Source organism: Diadema setosum, chromosome 4 (genome assembly GCF_964275005.1).
Source record: "Diadema setosum chromosome 4, eeDiaSeto1, whole genome shotgun sequence".
In the NCBI taxonomy this organism is placed as follows: domain Eukaryota; kingdom Metazoa; phylum Echinodermata; class Echinoidea; order Diadematoida; family Diadematidae; genus Diadema; species Diadema setosum.
Window position 1 is genome coordinate 6,717,871 of NC_092688.1, and position 22,264 is coordinate 6,740,134.

Sequence of the window (22,264 nt, forward strand, 5' to 3'; positions counted from 1 at the left end):
AAGCATAACCTACTCCAAAACACAACAATAAGGAATTATACAAATATAAGAGACAGACAGGAAGAGAGAGAGAGAGAGGGAGGAAGAACGAGAGACAGAAAGGGATAATAAGAAAACTTATTGTGATTGTGGTTATTGTTCCAATATGAATAGCTGTATATTTTTATTGATTGACTAATTCGTATTCATATTACTAGTACACACAAGCCCAAACGACAGTGACAATTTTATCAACTCTACAGGTGCTTGGCAACATGAGGCATTAAAAGCAGTTTGTATAGGCATATTTTGTTCATACTTTCATTTTACAGCTGTAAAGCGTACATTGTGGATTTGCCAACATTGATTGCTGCAAGGTTCCTCAGACTTGTCCTTACCCTTTTCGCGACACTAAAGAATCGCTAATGAAAACAAGCAGACTAATTGCTTTAAGTTACATCTAATGCATCGTCATTATACAACCACCCGTATAGCTTATGTTGTGTAAATATGATTACTATTTCCCCCTCCCCTTTAACGCTTGTTGACTGTGCCAGAGTATACTAGACGTAAGTCATTTCCCCGGTGAGGGCGTCAGAGCGAGCCCCATTTCTCCACTAGTATTCGCACCAAGCTTGGAGATTGACCGGAGGAAGGTCGCGGCAGAGCTGGCTTGGGTTGCTGTCGCCGTGCGGACTGGCCATGGGAGTGAAGAAATAAAACAGAAGCAACAACAATATTCATGTTACATATATCGTCAAATATACACGGAGAGAGGACTGACACTAGTGACAGGTATAAGGATGCAGATATTTATATTCGTTTTGCAGACTCGAGCAGCTAATTTTGAGTTCATTCAAACTTTTGCTCATCTCTGTCATCAATGAAAAAATAAAGACAAATCACAGTATAGTTGTCATATTCCGCACGTCATTCAGAGAACACTTGGAAGGAATAGTTTCCATTTTGCACGAGTACTGCTCTTAATTCTAGACTTCGGTCATAATCACTATCATTCTACGAGAGTGTATTGATGATATGATACATTTTTCTTGTGATGTATAAGTTCACATAATCAGCCTTAGTATCCTTTGCTGTGTTAAACGCGGTCTGTAGCAGAATGGCATTACACATAACAGGTCACTAATTCTTTTACATTTTCAAATAAATTAACATTTTTAAATCGAAAAATCACAAGAATTTATTTCTAATTTTTGCTTAAAACTTTATTACCCAAGCTTCGCTAAGGGTATTTATCAGAAGACCTAGTCAAGTTGTCAAATTTGTTCTCTTATTATTATGTTTATCGTAAAGAAATAAATAAGCTGATAAACTCACTTCATATGAATTAAAGAATAAATAAAACTGGCTACTGTCCGTTTAGACACAATGTTATAAAATCTCCCTACTGCAAAACTTTACCCTGTATGCGATTCAAACAATAGGATAAGGAGGCTGAGAGATCGCTTCTTTAAAGGCATTATTCACCATTTGCCGAACACAAAAAAAAAACTGCTTTAGTGCTTCAAAATAGTTTGAAATGTGAGTAAGGGATAGAAAAAAATCAATGTAAAAATTTTAATCAGTATAAGTAATGTTAAGTATTGTTAAGTATACAAAATGTGAACAACAGTTATGATAAAATTGTTTCTAGATTAAACGGTCTACAGTAATGGTGTTATCTTCTGATATTTTAGGCCTTATTTCAAAATTTTCAGATGGGAGGATGTTTTTAGATACGACTTACAGACACATATGCATCAAAATAATGTGATAACTCGAATATTTATAACTCCCTGCTCCTAATGGTAAATAAGACCTTTGCTGTGAGTGACGTATTTAATGTTTACAATGACGGCTTTGAATAAGGGGACAATGGAAGTGGAACTATACTAAGTATACACATTCTTATTTTTTTTTTAAATACCTCGCAGAGAGGAGGGGTATCAAATTAAAAATGTTCACGGTATAGTGCATCAGAGGATTCTGAGGACAGAGCTTGTGTTTATGACTTGTGAGTAGGTAAAGCGTGAAAAACGTTTTTCATGTACTTACATTTTGAAGACGTTCTTCTGGAATACGAGCGGATTGTCCATTGTGTCGCAAAACACACGGGCCATGGTGATTTGGTCAATGGCCTTGCGTTGATCTGCGCGGCAAAGATAGCGACAAACACAAGTGAAATAGTCTAATACTAGTATTTGAATGAACAGTCAGAAGTTCGTAAATCCGGAACTAGCGTTTACGCCAATAAAGGTTTGTGTTTGATATTTCTACGCTGGCTCATTTTTGTTTTATCATGATCTTCAATCTTAATATCTCTTATCTTTGATCATAAAACTTTGTACTTAAAAGAATCATGTATTTGATATTATTTGGACATCACATCCCTCACAACCTTACAAGCTGTCATTTCCAGGAAATTACTACCCTACAGATTATGCAAAGTGTGTATATCATACTAAATAATATATTGTCATTAATTTCATTCAAATGCAACTTAGCAAAGGCTCATGTTCAGATCTAATGGTAGACTTGGGGGACCATTAATAGTCACCTCATCTGACTTGTGTAACGTGTTTGCAACAAGTAACACTACCTTGGTTTTTTGTTATCTAAATATCCGTGAAAGTTTTGGTATGATCTTGATTTTATGCCGTTGTGCTCGCTCAATCTTCTCCTCTACCTTACAGTGTGTATGTGGTGTGGCATTGAACATCAGCTCTATTTCTCACAGTTACTTCCACTGGTAGTAACTACCAGCTACTAGGAAGCTCTCACATCACTGTTTTTCTCTCACTTAATTTCTGCTAATGTGTTCGTCCTTTTTCGGATATCAAAGGGGCATTCCAGACAATTTTCATATCCACATCATGAAGTACATAAATCGACAGCTCCTTGTACAGAATTGTGGAATTTATCGTGGTCCTTGAGCAGAGGAACAATACTCTGAAAAATCTTTCACACCTTGAACAGTGTTGATGACATAGCAGCGTCACATATTTCAGTAATGTAGCAGTGTAATTCCATTGCAATATCACTTGCTTAACAAGTTCACCTGTGTAGCATGTATGCATGCCATCTTCTTCTTTTTTTTTTCTGCTTCGTTGAGCCCAAACTCATGCATTCTTATGGTGAGGCTGCCATGCCATCATCCTTAATTGTTCATTGCAACTTCTTGTAAACTTTAAAAACATTCTTATTCCTCAATCCAATCACTATAAACTCTGAAATTCTGTACTCGGTATAACCAATCTATAGCTGTTCAAATGTAAAAGTCTGAAAATCATTCGGAGGTCTCCTTTAAGTTTACCAGCAGTAAAGGCTTGAGCCCCTTTGTCGTTCAGGTAAAAGAATCTATCGCCGTCGCGAAGGGCCTTAAACTGTCTGCCGAGGATACAGCCTAGGGTGGGCCCGAACAGAGAACCCTCTTCCGGTAACTCGCCCAGAAATCCAACAAAAGGGTCTATTCTCTTCATGTCTTCATTGCTGCAACAATAGTAAGTTTTGATAACAACAGTGACAATAAATGATAGCTATAATGATAATTAATAATGATGATGATGATGATGATGATGATGATGATTATTATCATTTTTATTATTATTATTATTATTATTATCATCATCACCATCATCATCATCATTGTTACAATCATCATCATTAGAAGTAGCAGTAAGTAGCAGAAGTAGTATTACTAGTATTGTTATCATTATGGCAATAATATCGTTTGTATTAGTAGAAGCGAATAAACTACTCAATGAATAAATAAATGAATGAGTGAATGAATGAATGAATGAATGAATGAATGAATGAATAGATAAATAAATAAATAAATAAATGAGTCTTTAGAATACAAAATACATAAAATAAGAATCTAAAAACAGAAAGCTAGTCTTTACACCGGTACCAAATAGTAGGAAATTTTCTGTCTCTTTTTACATGTTTGTCAATTTGCAATTTCCTTCTATCATAGAGATTATTTAATCATTTTACATTCCTTCTTCTTTAAAAGCAGGATATACTTCCATTCAAAGCCGCAAACATGACAAAGGTCTGCTTTACAAAGGAGCCCTGTGTCAATTATATTAAAAGTCAAACAGAAATGAGATAAGATTACTATTGTGATTGAGATGCCATACGTTTCTACATTTGGTCCATACTTTCTCTATCATGATTGTAAAATAAGAAGATTCTTTTCCGCTCCTATGCCGACAATGACAGTGTTGCCGCACCACCTGTTTAATCCCGTTTAATCACGACTTTGAGTTCAATGGACAAAATGATAAGTCCTATTCGCAAAAGTCACATCAAAATCATTGTCATTGATATTCCTTTACCTGTGTTTGTGTTCCAGGAAGATAACTCACGGACACACCTCAGACGGACAGACAGACACAGACACACACACACACACACACACACACAAACGCACACATATACATGTGGAGTAGGCTTTGTATTCTTTTTGTTCATTTCATTTCATTTCATTTATTTCCACATTAAAAACAACAATCATTATATTTCAAGTCATAGTATAAACATATTCATTGTGGGGGACCAATTAAAGCCTTTCAGGTTTGTTGGGAATAGGCCCCAAAGTAAATACAAGACTTTCTCAACTTACAATATATAGGTACAAAATATATGGACACAAATGGTTCACAATCAAAGCAGGATGAAGAAGGAAAAAAAGAAAAGAGTAAAATACTGGCAGAATATACAAAACCATGTTGCTATTACATACGGAAAGTGCGTCTAAAATTGTTTCTGAACTGCTGTAATGATTTGCAGTTTTTCAGTTCCTTTGGTAAAGTATTCCACAAAATGGGACCTTGGTTCCTGTCACATTGCAGTGCAATAGATGATTGAAACATTCAATGAATATCATAACCATAAACAATATCACTGCTCTCATTAAGCTCGTAACTGGGGGAGGGGTGCAGAGCCCCCCCCCCCCCCCCCCCCCACTTTTGCCAGCAAGAAAAAAAATGCTTGTCACTGCTTGTAGCCGAAGAAACGAAACCCTTAAGTGGCATAACATTAGCTCAGTTTTTTCTTTTCTTTTCTTTTTTTTTTTTTTGCTTGTCAGCCTATGAAACCCGGAAGTGGCACCAAAAATATTTTTGCGCCCCCAATGTGCAAGATAATGGAACTGAAAATAAGCTTGAACTAAAAAGATCAACTTTTTTCTCATTCTGAACGCTCCCATATGAAAATCCTAGATACGGGCTTGAGTCAAGAATCTGTAAATTAAATGTTCGCTAAATCAAGTTTGTAATCACACACAAGCACACACAAAATAATAATGATAATCGTCTCACGTGTATCCGTAGGCCTTCTTCAAATTGTCAATGGTTTCAGACGACATCACGCCCTTGAGGTCTTTCCATGTCTTGAATTTGTCCGATGTGCAATATTCCCGCCACTTGAAGTACGGTGCAATGCCATGGTCTCGGCCACGCAAAAGATTGATGGCCATGACATCAAGGCCCACGTCCTCTCTACATGCAGAGTTAGAAGAAAAGAAAAAAACCTAAATTGCAGCTTGTAATCTGAAGATTGTCACCCTTTTTTTTAAATAAGATAAAATGCTGTACATGACAGCATACTAAATTATGTATTGTTTGAAGGTTTGCATGGTGAAGTAAATGAGGGAGAAAGATTTGTGGTGACACCATGTGTATGTAGTCCTTAACCGGATCGTTGTTTGGCAGAAGAGCCTAGAAAGAGGAGAATTGAAGAGGGAAGCGACATATGGGGGTTGTGAGGAGGGCAAAAAGTGAAGAGTGGGGGACAGTAATGGGCTAGAAGTTGAAGTTGCACTAGTGGAGACGGTAGAGAAAGGAACAGAGAGAGTGGTGAGGAAGAATAGAGTGAGAATCAAGTAAGATGTTCGACATTGTTAGAAAGAGAAAGATGAAACAGAGGGAAAGAGGAGGAAGGAGTTGAATGTTGGAGAATCATGGAGATAGGAGAGAGAAGTGAAGATTCATGAAACCAAGAGAAGAACGAAGTCGGCGAACAATGTGGACTATGGAATGCGGAATCAATGGAGAAAGGACGAATAATACCGCGAAGGAAAGGTAGGTCGAGGAGAGATGAGACTATGTTGAGAGAAGGGAGAGAGAGAGAGAGAGAGAAGGGGGAGATAAAACAAAGAAAAGAAGAAGAAAAAATGAAATTCAACCTCCATATGTCGCTTCCCTCTTCAATTCTCTTTCTAGGCTCTTCTGCCAAACAACGATCCGGTTAATGACTACATACACATGGTGTCACCGCAAATCTTTATATTTTTAATGTCATAAATGTGCAGTCGTATATCACGACAAAGTTATTTCCATAATCTTTATGCCTGTATGACCATAACATCATATTAGTCAGGTGGATGAAAACTTAAGACATGAGAAATAACTATTCGATTAGAACTTTTACATGTTATTTCAAATTCAAGTTGTCCTGCGTTGCGCTTGGAAAATGTGAATAATATTTCAGTGCACCGAGAATGACCTGATGAAAATGCATTTAGATTTTTTTCCATCATTAATTGAAATTTGGTTTATGGGATCAATAAGGAATGTTTGTCATCATGGAAGAGAATGTTTTATGCGAAAGAGCTTATCATTGGTACGCGTGCATGAGCACCACGTACGGGGCATTTGTGGAGGGGTGACGCTTAATTATCATATTTCTTTTTTGCATTATATATTATGATGATCAAGACAATAATCTAAACCACTGAATTGTATCTCGTTTCTTTGCATTTTCAACCCTTTTCAATCAATTAGTCACATGATAATCTATCTGCAAAAGTCCACAGAGAGTGAGTGTGGACGAAGAGCGGCTACGCACATAAAAAGGCGTTAAGGCAACTGGTTATATCTGTCATGATATGACATATTTTGTATTTGTCACGTAATAATTTGTCTCATTGTACTACTGTTTATTATGTAGCTCATGTAAGAAATTGATGTTATCGCAATGGTTACAAGAGAAGTGCAGCTTTAAAGACAAAAGAGTGCATCAAAATAACCATATAAGGAGATTTTGCGATGCACAATCAAAGTAAAAGACAGAAATTTGGAGTTAAATGTTTTGGGGATGAGTAAACCCTACATGACGTCAAAATACGAGGAAAGGGTATTCCTGGTAGTATGCCTCATACTATCTGGTATGTGGACGTCATTCACGACGTCAAACACAAGTTTCTAGCTAGGTCAAAACAGGACCACTTCAAAGAATTTTGGTTTCCGTGGACAGGAAGTGATGACGTCGAACAGAGGCTTGACCAATGCAAAATGAGATACTCAGGAAAGTTCTGACAGACAGAAAACGTCAACCAATAAGAAAAGGGGGCAGGACTTCTGTAAAAACTTTCTAGGAAGTCAATTCATTTAATCTATTTTACATGGAGACCTATGGTCCAACAAATGTATAAATATGCAATGTTTGGGCACAAAATTCAGATGCCACATGATTTGCGGAACACTCAGGACCAGGCTACGGTACTTCGAGATTGCGAAGTTAGAGAGTAGCAGAGTGTTATTTGGAATCAGTGTGATTCACGGATTGTTGCATTTCGGCTTGGACAGCCTGACCGTCCAGAAGATAATCTAGATTATTCGAGTTTAAACAAACAACTGTGGTAAGTACCTGGCCATTTCATTGAAAGTTGTTTGTGCATTGTAAGTTGCTATGTAATTCTCGATATGCATTGTATGTCTAATGTTTGTATGTCAAACCGAATTTTAATTGCATGTGAAAGAAATAGAGACTTTGAACAACGTTTAGATTTTAATGGGCTGATTAATCATTCCTCTCAACAATGAAAGATAGTGATGCACTGTGAAACATTATTATGGAAAGTATGTGTGTCTAATCAGTGGTACAATAACATGATGGAATATAAATGTGTTTCGTTTAAGTTATATGAATAGAATCAGGAATAACCAAAGACCACAAATTATAAGGAAGGTATCATGTTATTAAATTATCAGGGTGTTTAGGGTTCCAGAGAGAGAGCCACCGTTTAGGGTTCCAGCGAGGACCAAATTTAGGGTTCTAGAGAGAGCCACAGTTTGGGGTTCCAGAGAGGACCAGAAGTTGGGAAGCCAACGACCAGAAAGGGAAGACGACCCACTACTTCAGGCAGGGCATCGTCGACAACCTAGAGCAACCAAGCACGGGAGCTTCTTGACTAAAGCAACGAGCAGAGCAACCAAGCTCAAGATCAAGCGGAATTGGATATCTGTACTCAAGTTTGTGCCATGTGAGTGTTGTAAACGACCACAACTTTGAGACCAGTGCAATAAATCTCATTGATTGTTATATTGTAAGAATACTGTGTGATTGGCTACTTATTTCGAGGCACATGAGTTGCACAAGTCAATCGGAGTTGATTGAATGAATGCTCTGCTAACAATCTGCTGCATTTTGGAGAAAGTCAACCTTTGACTATGTAGAAAAAGATCCCAGTCGCAGGGAGGACTCTCAGTCCCCAAATTCAGAGGAAAGTCCCCTGTGACAATATCGACATATTAGATTGTGCGCAACAAATATTGCATTCGAAACATGTAGAAAAAATGAAAAGACATAGATGACAATAATAATGAAGATAATATAATGTGTTATGATGACAATGGTAACAGTAATGATATAGTAATTATGAAATTGAATAATGCTAATTATAATAATAATAATTATAAAGTAATAATGATAATAATAATGACAATAACAACAGATAATGTAATAGATATTGTAAATGCCAATGTGACATACTATTGTGTTTATTTTAAGGAATAGACTTGATTGGCAAAGTCCCGCAATCATTATGATAATAATGTAAATAGTATCAATATGATAATAAATAAACGTAATGACTGTATTTATTCACAGTTGATAGTTAAAATTGTATGTATTGTTGTACTATGCCGCAGCCGTGCAAGATGGAGTCGAAAAGCCGTCTCCAAAATGTTTTACATTATTTATTTCATATCATGTATCTAGGGTTCACAATTACTTGTGTGTTCATTATATTCTGTTATAATACTTTTTTTATGTAGAATACTTATGTACATTGCTTTTTTGCATGATATGTTTTGTCCACTCATGTTCTTTGTGGAACAATAAATAAAAAATAAGTGAATGAAAATGAAATGAAATTAAATGTATATATATATATATACATATATATATATATATATACATATATATTTATATATATATATATATATATATATATATATATACATATATATATATATATACATATATATTTATATATATATATATATATATATATAAACTATGCGTCGTGTGGATGCACGCAATACACGACTCGATGCATTACAATACTCACGCGTCGTCTGGTCCCACGAATAGTCGCTTTTGGAGGGCCTTGACCACCCGAAGGTCGATCTTACGGGCTTTCTGCCTCACCATGCCCTCAATGAACCCGTCAATGCCTCCCTGAGGAGGAGGAAATGGAATAAATTGGACACGGCATCAATTAGGAGCAGGCAGGTGTGTATAACCCCACTCACGATCGGGTCGTCCCACTAGACCGACATCCACGAGTCATACAACCCACGAGTTCAACACTGGAAAAAAAAAAGAAGGTCTATGAGTCATACAGGCCACGAGTCATACAGCCCATGAGTTTTGACACTATAGGCAAATAAGGCCCATGGGTTCGACACTAGGTATAAACAGCCCACGAGTTCGACATAACAACACGGGCATGTGTGTCGGTCTCGTAGTGGGTCTTGTTTGCTTAGCGTCTAACTCGTGGACTGTAAGACTCGTGGGTTGTATGGCTCGTGGGCTGTATATCTCATGGGCTTATTATTCGTGGGTGTTGATCTCGTAACGCGCACCCTCAAAGTCGTGTTTCTTTATATAACCATTGAGCTAGCACTAAAATACACTCCCTTCATGATTGTGTTTCAACCGAAACTTCATGTCAAGTATAATGTCACAATATCAAACTATAGATTAGAAGATGTTCCCATAGCCTTACACTGAAGGCTCTCATCATTTGAATATGTCTCCATGACTTTTTTCTTCCTGTGAAAGACATAAAATCAGGAAGAAAATGAATGTAGTTTGCATCATTCTTTAAGGATTTCGGATTTAACAATGATAAATTTGAAAAGTTGTACGGGACATGTTGGTTAAATACTATTGAAAAACCCAAGATTCCGTCATGTTCTATCAGAATCAATGCGATTAATTATAGGTATTAATGCTATCACAGACTTGGTTGAAATTGAATGAAATATTGAACCTGGTATCTCTATGTTAAAATAGGACAAGTCTTAATCTTCAAAATCCATAACTTTGTTACATGCCTGCCTACTAGTATATCAAAGTATCAGGCTGTCGTATTGTAAAACACTACAGCAGAGTTGGCTGAATTCTATGTGTATATGGCGCCGGGGAAGCGTACAGGAGAGCGCTAATATCATAAGGAGAGTTTGAACTGGAGTTCGACCCAAGCAATTAGGATAAACAATAATAATAATAATAATGATAATAATAATAATGATAATAATATCAATAATCATAATGATAATGATATCAACAGTAACAATAACACTTTTTTGCCTATACTTGCATGAGACTGTATTAATCAGGTATTTCTAATGGAAAATGCTGTGCGTAAGATAAATTTGATAATAAAAAATGTAAGTGGCCGCTCAGGTGTGTGCAGCACGGTGAAACGACCGACTATTGGCTTAAAGTAGGTCGATGGCCCTAAGCGAAACTGGCATCTGGTTTAAAGCTAATTTCTCTCTTTTTTCACGAACTCACTTTTTCAAAGTCGTACATGAACTTGGCGTTGAAGAAGGCTGCGTCGAGATTTAGCGGTTCCAACTCCTGCAAACTACCGTCCTCTGTCCTGTTGTAGCGTTCGAGTACTTGGTCCACGGCGCTGTGGCCCTGTCGGTAACCCGCGGTGGCAAAGACGTTGGTAATACTCGGATCAACATTCTTCTGGTAACCCTTGTATTCGCCTATGTGCTCTTTAATGACAAAGAAACAGAATCACCAACAAAGTATATCAATTTTTCGGAGCATGTGTTACTATGGGAGAGCATATTTTTCTTTTACGTGCACACATAAGAGTCACAGGTCGATTGTAAAAATATAACAAACCTACTATCCTCTCTCTCCAGGGAAAAAAAAAAGCATAAACAACTTGATGATAAACCGGTTGTAAGTATCAAATCGGCCTACACACAAAAGCACGATAATGCACTTGCATTGACACACCAGGGCTGTCCAACAATGTAGGCGAATGTCGGTTGATTGTAACGGTTGTCAGTAGTGGTTTTATATATTAACATTATAGATTTATAAGCAAAGCTAAAGCCGTTTTCTCGAATATTTCTACTGTTTTCCAGTGGTTGGCAAATGAGGACATTTATAAAGTCATTCAGACAAAGGATCAAATCTGGTAGAAAGATCCACGAGCTCACTCTGAAATCCTTTTCTACCAAAGATGGTTGGTAGGTACTCTTCGTAATCAATTCGTTGCATGATGGCGCCGACGATCTTTCGCGCCTCCTGGAACACACGCTCGTTGTCCGTTGCCCAGTGTGGGTTCACCTCCACCAACTTGCCCGCGATAAAATTGTGCTCGCGCACGAAGATGGTGTGTAGCGACGTCAGACCCGGTTGTTCATTGGCGCGAAAATCTCCCGCCTCGCCGCAGACGACACCCGTTTTGTCGTTCTCGTTGAAGCATTCGCCGAGCTCCTGGTGGGGCAGGAGGGGTTTCTTGTCCTGACCCCTGGGAAGCTCGAGGCATCGGAGTCGTCCAACGGTGAGATTGTTGTAGCCTGGAAAGTGTGTTTGTTTGTTTTTGTTTGACAAACGAAACCTTGTTCAGCAATACCACATACAACACCATTGCAAGTTTTAGTTGTTCTTGTTTCAAAACGAAAACCCATTTTGCTGAGACTACATTTTTGCAAAATGCCTTATCAATAATTGTCCTCCTAATTTCATTGAAATGCGTTCAACTTATCTCCACATTGTCTTTCTTTTCTGTCAATTGCAGTATCAAAGCCATCAATGTTTATGTAATCGAAACCCAAAGTGCAAGATATTGGTATTTATCATGACGCAGCATAATCACACATTTAAAGAATAAATACTTTACTCAATATTTTCCACAGCGATGACCCCCCCCCCCCCCCAAAAAAAAAAAAGGAAAAAAATATCAAACGTTTCATTTCTGTACGGGAATGTACTGACAAACAGACGACGCTCTCGTAAATTTATTCGACATTTTATATTCTAATCGTCTCTTCCGTGGCTTGCTGATATCATCACTCCGATGAAACTAAGTACGAAGTTGTTGGTTTCTTTAGCTTTTTTTTTTTTTTTTTTAGTTTTGGCTGTATGTCTTTTGAGGGGTCATCATACACGTTTATCGTTTGCGCGTGTTTAGTCGTTGTACATTGGACTGTATCGTTTGTATAGGTTTCTTTAAAGTAAAGTCTATACAGAAAAAGAATACAGAAAACTCCCCAAAAAAGTAAGGGACCCATACCGGTTGTGGAGTGGAAGCGAAGGTGGTTCATTTCGGCGTCCGTCGAGCCGTAGATGTTGGAAGCGTCGATGAAGGCTGTGATCTCGTTAAACTGTTCCCGCTTCGAAGGGGTGCGGCAGTCGGGCATGGAGCGCGGGATCTTAAAGCATTCCGTGCTCTTGAAAACATTGTCGCCCTTAGGGATCTGCAGCGGGTAGCAGGACGCGTTCAGGTTGTGACAGTCGCATTCGTCTGCATTCCAAATGAACCGAATAATATGATATGAATTATTATTGTTAAGCAGCTAGTTATGGGGCGATTGCAGTAAGTTCCTCTAAGTCCATGTAAAGACATGTCTATGAGGACTAAACGCCTGGTAAATGAAGGGCACATCCGCTGCGTGTAAGGCGTCGAACCAGAGACCTCGAGAGTGAGAGTCCGAGATCTTAACCCACTGAACCACAATCAATATCAATAGCTAATCGTCGATGAACAGAAAAGACCGAGTGAGAAACATACACAAAGACAGACATAGGCATGATAAACAGACAAACGGAGAAAGGACTAGAACAATGGATGCAAATACGAGGACGAGGAGGAGGAGAGACATACTACAACAAAAAGGAACGCAAAAAGACAGGAAAAAAGAGAATGAGAGATACATGTAGTTACATTAATATTCCACACATACACACACACACACGCATACACACACACACACACACACACACAATCGAACTGAAATTGAAACTCACAATAACGTTTGACAAACTAAGAAAGAATTGACGGACATTAATGAAATGATAACGAGAAATTAAAAAAAAAAAATAGCAGGAAACAAACACAATGTAATGTTACCACTGCCTGATGTTGAACTTCCACTAGGTCGCCCATAGGGTCGGCGATGGATCCCCTTTGTTGAAAGACCATTAATAGGTGTAAACGTTATGTCCCGCATCATACTATCTCAGTTGTTGTTATGACGTCTAAAGTGGTCACATTTATATGTCACTGATTTGAAAAAAAAATTAACTTAGACATTTTTTTCCCGTAAGTAGGGCCTACTATCACATAGGCCTAAACAATAGGAGTGTTTAGAAAACATGACATCTTCCCCTTAACTATTCTCTACTATAGTTCTTACTAGTCACGGCGGGAGTGTGGGCGATATCGTGGTCCGTAAACTGTCCCCAGTGCATGATGAGGATGGAGAGCTCGTCATGGGCCCCGTCATCGTCAACGTCTTCCTGGAAGACGATGTCGGACACCTTACGGGTAGACAGCTGGAAGTCACGAGGAATCCATAATCCTGTTTGCATCACAAACCATGGGGAGGGGGTGGGGGGAGATGAAAAAACATGGTTTCAGATCATTTACACATAAGAGGTTCCAATGACCCATTGTGTCAGTAGATAATTTATTTCACATACATTCATTCATTCATTCATTCATTCAGTCATTCATTCATTCATGTTTTATTTTCATTTCCAAACAGTATACATGGGTAATACAAACGTCAAAATGATGATATATTCTTGTAACATCTAATGTCACATATTATCAGTAGAAATACATCTTGTTTCATTAAGGACTTGATGGAAATGTAAATTGAGAGGCTGCTAAAAAAAAAAAAAATAAAAAAAAATGTATAGTGCAGTCTCCTCACTTACTTACGTTACATTACCACAATACATTTACACAAAGCTTATAAAACTACAATACCTCTACCGAATAAATTAATCAGTGCAAGAATCACTTATCATTATATCGATGATAACATGAGGCATACCTATGCAAACGCGCGCACACGCGCCCACACACATACACATACACACGTTGTAAATAGATGAGGAATCGATTACGTGACAGTAGCGATGATGTGTTAAAAGGTGTTTTGAGCTCTAACCACGTAGTGGATATATCCTAGGCACTATGGAGAAACCAGCATTATTAACGTCATCACTTAGCAGTATTTACAATACTATTTTTGTTGCATTATGCTGGCTATCATAGCTGTCATTTTCATTCATCTTTCTATCATTATTATATTCATCTTCTATTATATATAGTTATTATTATGTTTATTTTCATTATCAATGCTAATACCATCATCATCACTATCATCATAATATCTAAAACATCATCAGCAACACACAGATATAAGCACTAATTTACTCACAGCTTGCCAATGGAATGACCGATCAAAGCCTATTATAGCACCCACCTTCACCATGGAACTCCGCCGGCAACAGTCGTTTCAGCGTCTCCAGCCCACTGCCCCAGGTCCGATGATTCAAGTTGTTGCACGTCCCGTTTACGTGCCGATATTTTCTTTGTTTTTCATCATTGCCGCATTTCTCCGGCTCGTTGCCATGGTGATGATGGTGATGATGGCTTTCCTCACACATTTTGGCCATACTAGCCTTGGTGTCGACCTCCATGCTGGGAGAGAGGATATAAAATATATATGAAACCATAACTCCTGAATGATAATTCAAAATGCATGATAATAACAAGTATGTTGGCAACGGTTATAGCAGAAATAGAAATGAATATGATAACAGTAACAATATGCTATGATAACAATCGTAATAGTGATAATAGCACTGACGACAACGATCATGACGATCAATTTAATTATCAAAATAACGATTAGTGCCAGTAAACATTGTAATCATTATTAGCATTATTAACAGTTATCATTAACATAATTATTACATGATGATAATCAGATCTACTCTGTGGGTGAAATCCTTCCAACAGACAATTGGGTTATCATTAAACCAGCTCTGCTCCTCTTACTAATCCCCGGGTGAAGGTCACTATTGGTGAACTATTAATTGAAGGTTAAAAGTTTGCTTGCACTTGACAGGAATGAATAAAATCAAAATGACAGGGTTGAATTAAACAACAATGGTCACAATACTTATGACGTAATGTAGAAGGACTCACTTGATAATTCGTGCCAGTCTGGCCACTTCGCTCTTGTCAATGCCATCCTTGAACTCCTGTCGTATCCTCTTTGTCTCCTCTCGTTCCTGCTTTCTACGCTGTCTGGCCTGCCTCCGCAGCTGTCTTAGCCGCTGTCTCTGGAGCCTCTTCTGCCTCCTGAACTCCTTCTTCACTCGACGGATCTCCCTCTTCGACATCCCTTCGAAGTCGATGTCGCTCAGCGAGTCAGGCACCTCTCCGTTCTGCAAGCTGATCAGGATGTTGTTACTATTCCCTTCCTCGCTGCTGCTGCTGCTGCTGCTCGCTTGTCTACGCACTCTCCCGCCCTCTTCCTCCATCACGTCCGAGTCCTCGTGAACTTCCTGCAGCTGCGCGCTACTTTGAAGAATGGCTGCCTCGCGTTTCTTGCGTGCCTTGAATTGCATCAGAAGGTCTAGCGGCTGTGGTCGCCATTTCTCTGCACCGTCCGCCAATAGTTCTGTAGATCAAGTAGACCGCAATCAGAATACACATGAATATTTGATTCATTTATACTTATCTAATCGCCTAAGTCAATGATCTCAACAACTTCGAAAAAATTTGCCACGTCGAAGAAAAATACCACTCCGAATGGCTGCAAACACATGCTAATTATGTTTGTGTCGAAAATCTTCTAAGAACTTTCACCGGTTCCACTGGATTCTACTTAGGCGAGGTTGATTGCATATAGCCTACACATTTATTTATTTTTGTGTGTGTATTCCTGAACACTTCTGTTCGATTTTAGGGAAACTTTCACTTTTCTATCGGTGCAATTCAGGCGCTATTTTTGAAGTTCAAATTCTACAATAGTAATTTTTATTCTATTTTTCTCCCCCACCACATAATCCATAACTTATGCCCACAATGTACACGAAAGTAAAGAAATATCGACATAAGTAATCGATAAATGATGGTGTACATTACAATTTAAATGTGGATTGAAGAAATAAGCATTTTGAGTTTGTAAATTGTGGTTCCTAGCAGTTATAATAAACTATTTAGTATGTACATACATAGAAAGAAAGAAAAGAAATTTGCCGTCACCAAATCCAGTTTATTTTGCTTAATAAACCAAATTAAACATATTAGGTATATTCATAAATTTATAGGCCTATGAAACAAAAAAAAAGTATATAAATCCAGCATAGACGAGACTGACACGATCTAGGCCTAATTACAATAAATCATACATCGACAGAATTTTCAATTTATGGGTCACTTTCTTGTTGACTTCACTTTTACGTAACCTTTCATTTTATGGCATTACATGACACACAATAGCTGTATAAAGCCCTCAATTTAACTAAACTAACACTTTACAGCTCTGAATTTATTCAGACACTTAATTTCAATTTGCAACAAAAATACAAACAGAAAGGCAGTCAAGCTCTATCATAATTCTGAGAGGTTCGGAACAATTGAAAATCTCTATATCGTATGAAAGGCAGTATCGGAAACACGTAATACAGAACATTAGGACACGTCAGTTTGAAATTTAAGAAAATGAAACAATCAAATAATATGAATATTTACAATTTTAGTTAAACAAGGGAAAAAATGCATGCGCATGTGTATGTCAGAACCATAATGCCACAGTTGTGTTTAAATACTGTTTACAAAGGAAAACAAAATCGTCAAATTTGACTTTTTTTTCAATTGAAAAAGTGCATTTTCACTCGACTTAATACAAACATCACGTTCTGGTTTATACCATTGCCCTTGTCTCATGAAGGAGTTTTTTCAAGTGCTCTTCGTTTCATTTTGTCAGAAAATTTGATATATTACGTAGATTATCTCTACACAGTCTATTGTATATTGTTCCACCCACAGTAGGAATGAGATTACAATAGATTGAACCCAAACTTTCCACATGCATACCGCTAGCTTTGGAAGGAATCGTCTCACACTTCACTCATGTGTTCTGCTCATGGTTGTGTATTATACTGAAGTAACGTATGCATTTTGTGTACCCTATATACTCCCCCCTTTAACCCTAAAAGGGCCGGGGGCGGAATCCGCCCCCCCCCCCCCCCTCCTCGACGTTTCGCCCTATAATTCTGTAACGCGAGAAGGCCTCGTCGCGAGGCTTCTTGACTTTGTTTGTTCAAGTCTCGCGCAACTTTTGAGACCAAATTTGCGACGTCCGCGCATACTACTGCGAAGCCACGCCCATTTTTGTAACGGAATGTCGCCCCAAAACGGGCACAATTTTGTGATTTTGTGTGCATTTCCTATGGAAAACAGTGCTCTGTCATGAAAGTCATAAAAACCTGATTATTTTTACAATTAATCACTTTCATTGATTAGTTTTGTGCTAATTATGGTAGAAAAGTGGTCAGTGACAATTTCCAATAAAAAACAAAGAAAAAAAAGTTGAAAAACAAAGAAATACATAAGAAATTCTGAAAACAATAAAATACATAAGAATTGAAATGAGTTTTGAAAGTTTTTGTGATGTACAATATTCTTGAATATGCCAAAACAGATTTACAGATCAAAAATTAAACTCTCAATACTTTTAATTAGGCTAAAATATGATCTTGAGCTTAATTTGCATAATTAATTAATCAAAATGAGAAATTGTTTGTTTCAAAAAATCTCATGACACAATATTGTAGATTATGACGCGGGTCTCACGCATGCCAAATTTCATCGCGATCGGTCCCCCCCCCCCCCCCCCCTCTGAGCATAGCCAAAAAAGCCCGGCCCCTTTAAGGTTAAAGGGGTGGTATAGTATTGGTGGAGATGAGGATTGGGCTTTTACTTTTGCGAGATACCAAGAAATCACTTATGAAATAGTACAGAACATACCATTCAAAGAGGAATTCAAAGTTTATTTGATGAAAATCGGTTTTGGAATGACTGAGACATCTAAAACCACAGAAAACAAAGCGATCGTAATAAAAAGTGGGTCCCACCTTTCATTAGGATCGCTCTGTTTGGGATATCTCAGCAATTTCAAAATCAATTTTCATCAAATAAACGTTGAATTCCTCATAGAATTACATGCTCTTTTATATTTCATAAGAGGTTCCTTGTTATCTCACCAAAAAATGTAAGAAACGGGAAGTTAGATCTTGACGAAAACTATACGCTCCCTTTAAGTCTCTGTGCCTCAAACTATCTATGCCATTGTACATATTGTATACCGTCTTCTGGGTAGTAGTTCTCGTCCCTCGCCAGGCTTCGCTTCTCAATGTTGGGCTGCGCGATGATACACGGCAACATGAATGCCACCAAGATGGCGAGACTACAAGAAAGAGAAAAGCGATGGGAAGGGACTCGTGCACTTGCTATATGTACAATATCTGTATCTTGAAAACCTATAAAGTGAGACGATCAAAGTAAATTGGGTATCTTTGCTAACAAAGAAAATGAATTTCCTGTATTTTGCCATTGTAGATATTTCTGAAGTTTGAATATTATATTATTTGTAATCAAAATAGATATGTTTCTAATATTGTGTATATTGTGGCTTAAGTATTGGACAAACATGATCACGTAATAGTGGACCATCGATGTTTTTCCACGGGAAGAACATTTTTATATTATTTGCCAAGAGAAAATGATTGTTGGTGGGTAAACAAATGCCAAACGATATCATACGATAGAACAATGGTTATATAAGTGCAATCGGTTGAACGATATTTCGCATGTGGTAAATAATATATAATGATAATAATGATAATAATGATAATAATAATAACAATAACAATAATAATAATGATATCAATAATAATAATAGTAATAATAACAATAATGATAAGAAGAAGAAGAAGAATAAATGCAGCAATAATTTGGTAATGCCATGCCATCCGGGTTTCAACTTCACGTTCGGGGAGGTGGTAAGTCTCTACAAAGCAGTTTAAAATCTTTGCTTGGATCATATTGTATATTTCCTTCAACGCCAGTCGTTATAAATACATTTGTTGATGTGTGTGTGTGTGTGTGTGTGTTGAAAATAGTGTACAGGAAGACTATATTTTCATTACTTATGCTTATCAAAGTCAACTTGTACGCAATGTACATGAATACATTTCTTTACTCTCATTCTTCCCATGATTTTAGTTTGGTCAATAAGCATGATGAAAAAATATATATATTTAAACAGTAGGCCTATCCTATCGCAAGCACATATTCTTGGTGACGACAAAGACATGTCATAATATGACAGCTTACTGTGTCCCGTACACCAAGGGAACACAAACGAAGATAGCAAGATTTTTTTTTTAATTCTAGGAAGTAAGAGTTTAAATCTTTGTTCTTCTAAGATGACAAGTTTCAGTGAGTCTTATGTTTACGTTTTTTCAATTCCATGATGCTATTCCTATAATGTGTGTGTGTTTGTTGTTGTTTTGGCGTATAAGGTGGAAAATAAAATAGTAGATAATGATAATGATGCATGAAAGTTAGACAATACTATGTGTGAAACACCCATCATTTCAACCCCCCTTCCCGCTTTGAAAAAAAAATCAAAACCAAACAATCAAGGTGTATTTTTAATGTAACATGCATCGGTCTAATCATGCTAATAACGGGAGTTCAATCTTTTTTTAAGATACCTTCTCAGGACACTGATCTTGTAATCAACATTAGGATTTCGGTTAAAAATAACTTTCTCACCAGTGATCATCAAATTGCGAGGTCGGATGCAGGAGTATAGCCCTAACACTAAGAAAAACAATAATATATATATATATATATATATATATATATATATATATATATTTTTTTTTTTTTTTTTTTTTTTTTTTTTTTATTTACATACCTTGTCCCCACCGTCAGCCATTGAACTGACTGCTTCATGATGTCAAATGATATACTAGCCACGTGCTGCCTACCAGTAGCCGGGCGACGCTTGACGATACTTGAGGAAGGAAATTTGCTTCTTGCAATGTAAAGCTGCTTCAAGCTATAAAATGAAGTATTTCCAGCGAAGAATCGACAGACTACCAACTCCAGCTGTTACAAAGTGCTCTCTGTGAACAACTGCTCTCAAAGTGGTGGCGGTTTTTCCGTCTAGCATGCAATATGGGTTCAAATTCATATAATCTGAGCGCACATAATTTTATATCTGTTACAATATCTATATGTGTGTTTGTGTGTGCGCTTTGTGTTCTTCCGTTTGTATTGTGGACAGTTGCCCATTGAGGGAAATTCGATTTTTGACACCCGTTTGCGAACGTCAGAACGGAGCCAAAAGACGAAACAATAGGTCGCCGTACCATCTGGATCAACGAATTGTTTCATCAGTCATGTGTGCGCCAGAAAGGTTTCGTAACTTGTGCAGTGCAGTGTAAAACCGTGTTTTCAATATTCATAAAACTTTTTTTTTTTAAATTAACGGTGACGACTCTTAATTGAAACAGAGATGATTTAAGTCCTTTTCTCCTTATTTTGTTATCATTGTACTCTCTTTCTCTCTCTTTTTCTCTGTCTCTCTATGTCCCTCTCGGAAATAAGATGTATACACACAGTACTTTTAAATCTCTGCTCCACATTACATTCGAGACGTTATCTCAATCGCCTTGTCTGGCCGTTTAATGTTGACATCGACAAATTTGGAATGAAAAACAATTGCTTGTGATATACTACTAGCTGCTGACAAGGCTCAACATTAACGGTGGCCCAATGGCCTGGGTCCACCAAAAATTGATGTCGGGCCACCAAATTTCGAAAAAGACTATCTTTTGGTGGCGGGATCGGGCACTTACAATTTTTTTTTTTTTTCTTTCATGTTTCCGTTTATTTCGAGCCACCAAAATTTTAGATCAGATTTTAGTGGCCCGAACGGGTAACCACAGAAAATTAGTGCTGAGCCCTGATACATATATATATATATATATATATATATAATGGTATTATTATCCGCGTGTTGGAATAAGAAGAGCATGAAGACGATGAAGACAAACAAGTTGACATAATGCATTAGAATCCAACTTCATTCATTTGTAAACCAAATTTTCGACCCTTGCACGGATCTTTACCCTGAGGAAGATCCGTGCAAGGGTCGAAAATTTGGTTTACAAATAAATGAAGTTGGATTCTAATGCATTATGTCAACTTGTTTGTCTTCATCGTCTCTCTCTCTCTCTCTCTCTCTCTCTCTCTCTCTATATATATATATATATATATATATATATACATATATATATATATATACATATATATATATATACATATATATATATACATATATATATATATATATATATATATACATATATATATATATATATATATATATATATATATATATATATTGACATACATATTAGATATTAGATATTACATATTATATACTATCATATACTACTAATATAAACTAGGAAGGAAGGAAGGGAAAATACAAGAAGCGCACATTCGTCAAAACTACGTCTCTCACGGAGTTTTCATATTGAACTACTGTTGTGAATCAATACTTTTTTTGGACTCCGAGCAGAAACCTATTGCTGCTATTCATATATATATATATATATATATATATATATATATATATATATATATATATATATATATGTATATATATATATATCACGTAGATAGAAAGATAGATACATATAAAGTCACTGGGAGAGTGAGAGATCTATATAACAAACATCAACACACAAGCACACACACACACACATGTACTTTCAGCACACGGTCATGGCATTACTCATGTCATTAAACTTTACCACACACATTGACAACATGGACATAGATATTGACTATCACAAAAACCATAGCTGAATCAATTGTTTGTGTTGCATTTTGCAGACCTGATTTAATAAT

General features: G+C 37.1%; 1 protein-coding gene across 1 annotated transcript; it reads right to left on the reverse strand.

The window, feature by feature from the left end:
- Nucleotides 1-476: 476 nt before the first annotated feature.
- On the reverse strand, nucleotides 477-20,296 carry LOC140227447 (peroxidase mlt-7-like). Its single transcript, XM_072307852.1, has 13 exons — nucleotides 20,259-20,296; nucleotides 18,640-18,740; nucleotides 15,470-15,947; nucleotides 14,742-14,959; nucleotides 13,662-13,826; nucleotides 12,533-12,769; nucleotides 11,460-11,822; nucleotides 10,792-11,003; nucleotides 9,338-9,447; nucleotides 5,304-5,483; nucleotides 3,293-3,468; nucleotides 2,035-2,128; nucleotides 477-675 (listed from the first exon to the last, which is right to left on the reverse strand). Exons 1-13 carry the CDS (start codon nucleotides 20,294-20,296, stop codon nucleotides 597-599), a joined length of 2,451 nt encoding a protein of 816 aa, XP_072163953.1. The 3' UTR covers nucleotides 477-596.
- Between the last annotated feature and the right edge of the window lie 1,968 nt (nucleotides 20,297-22,264).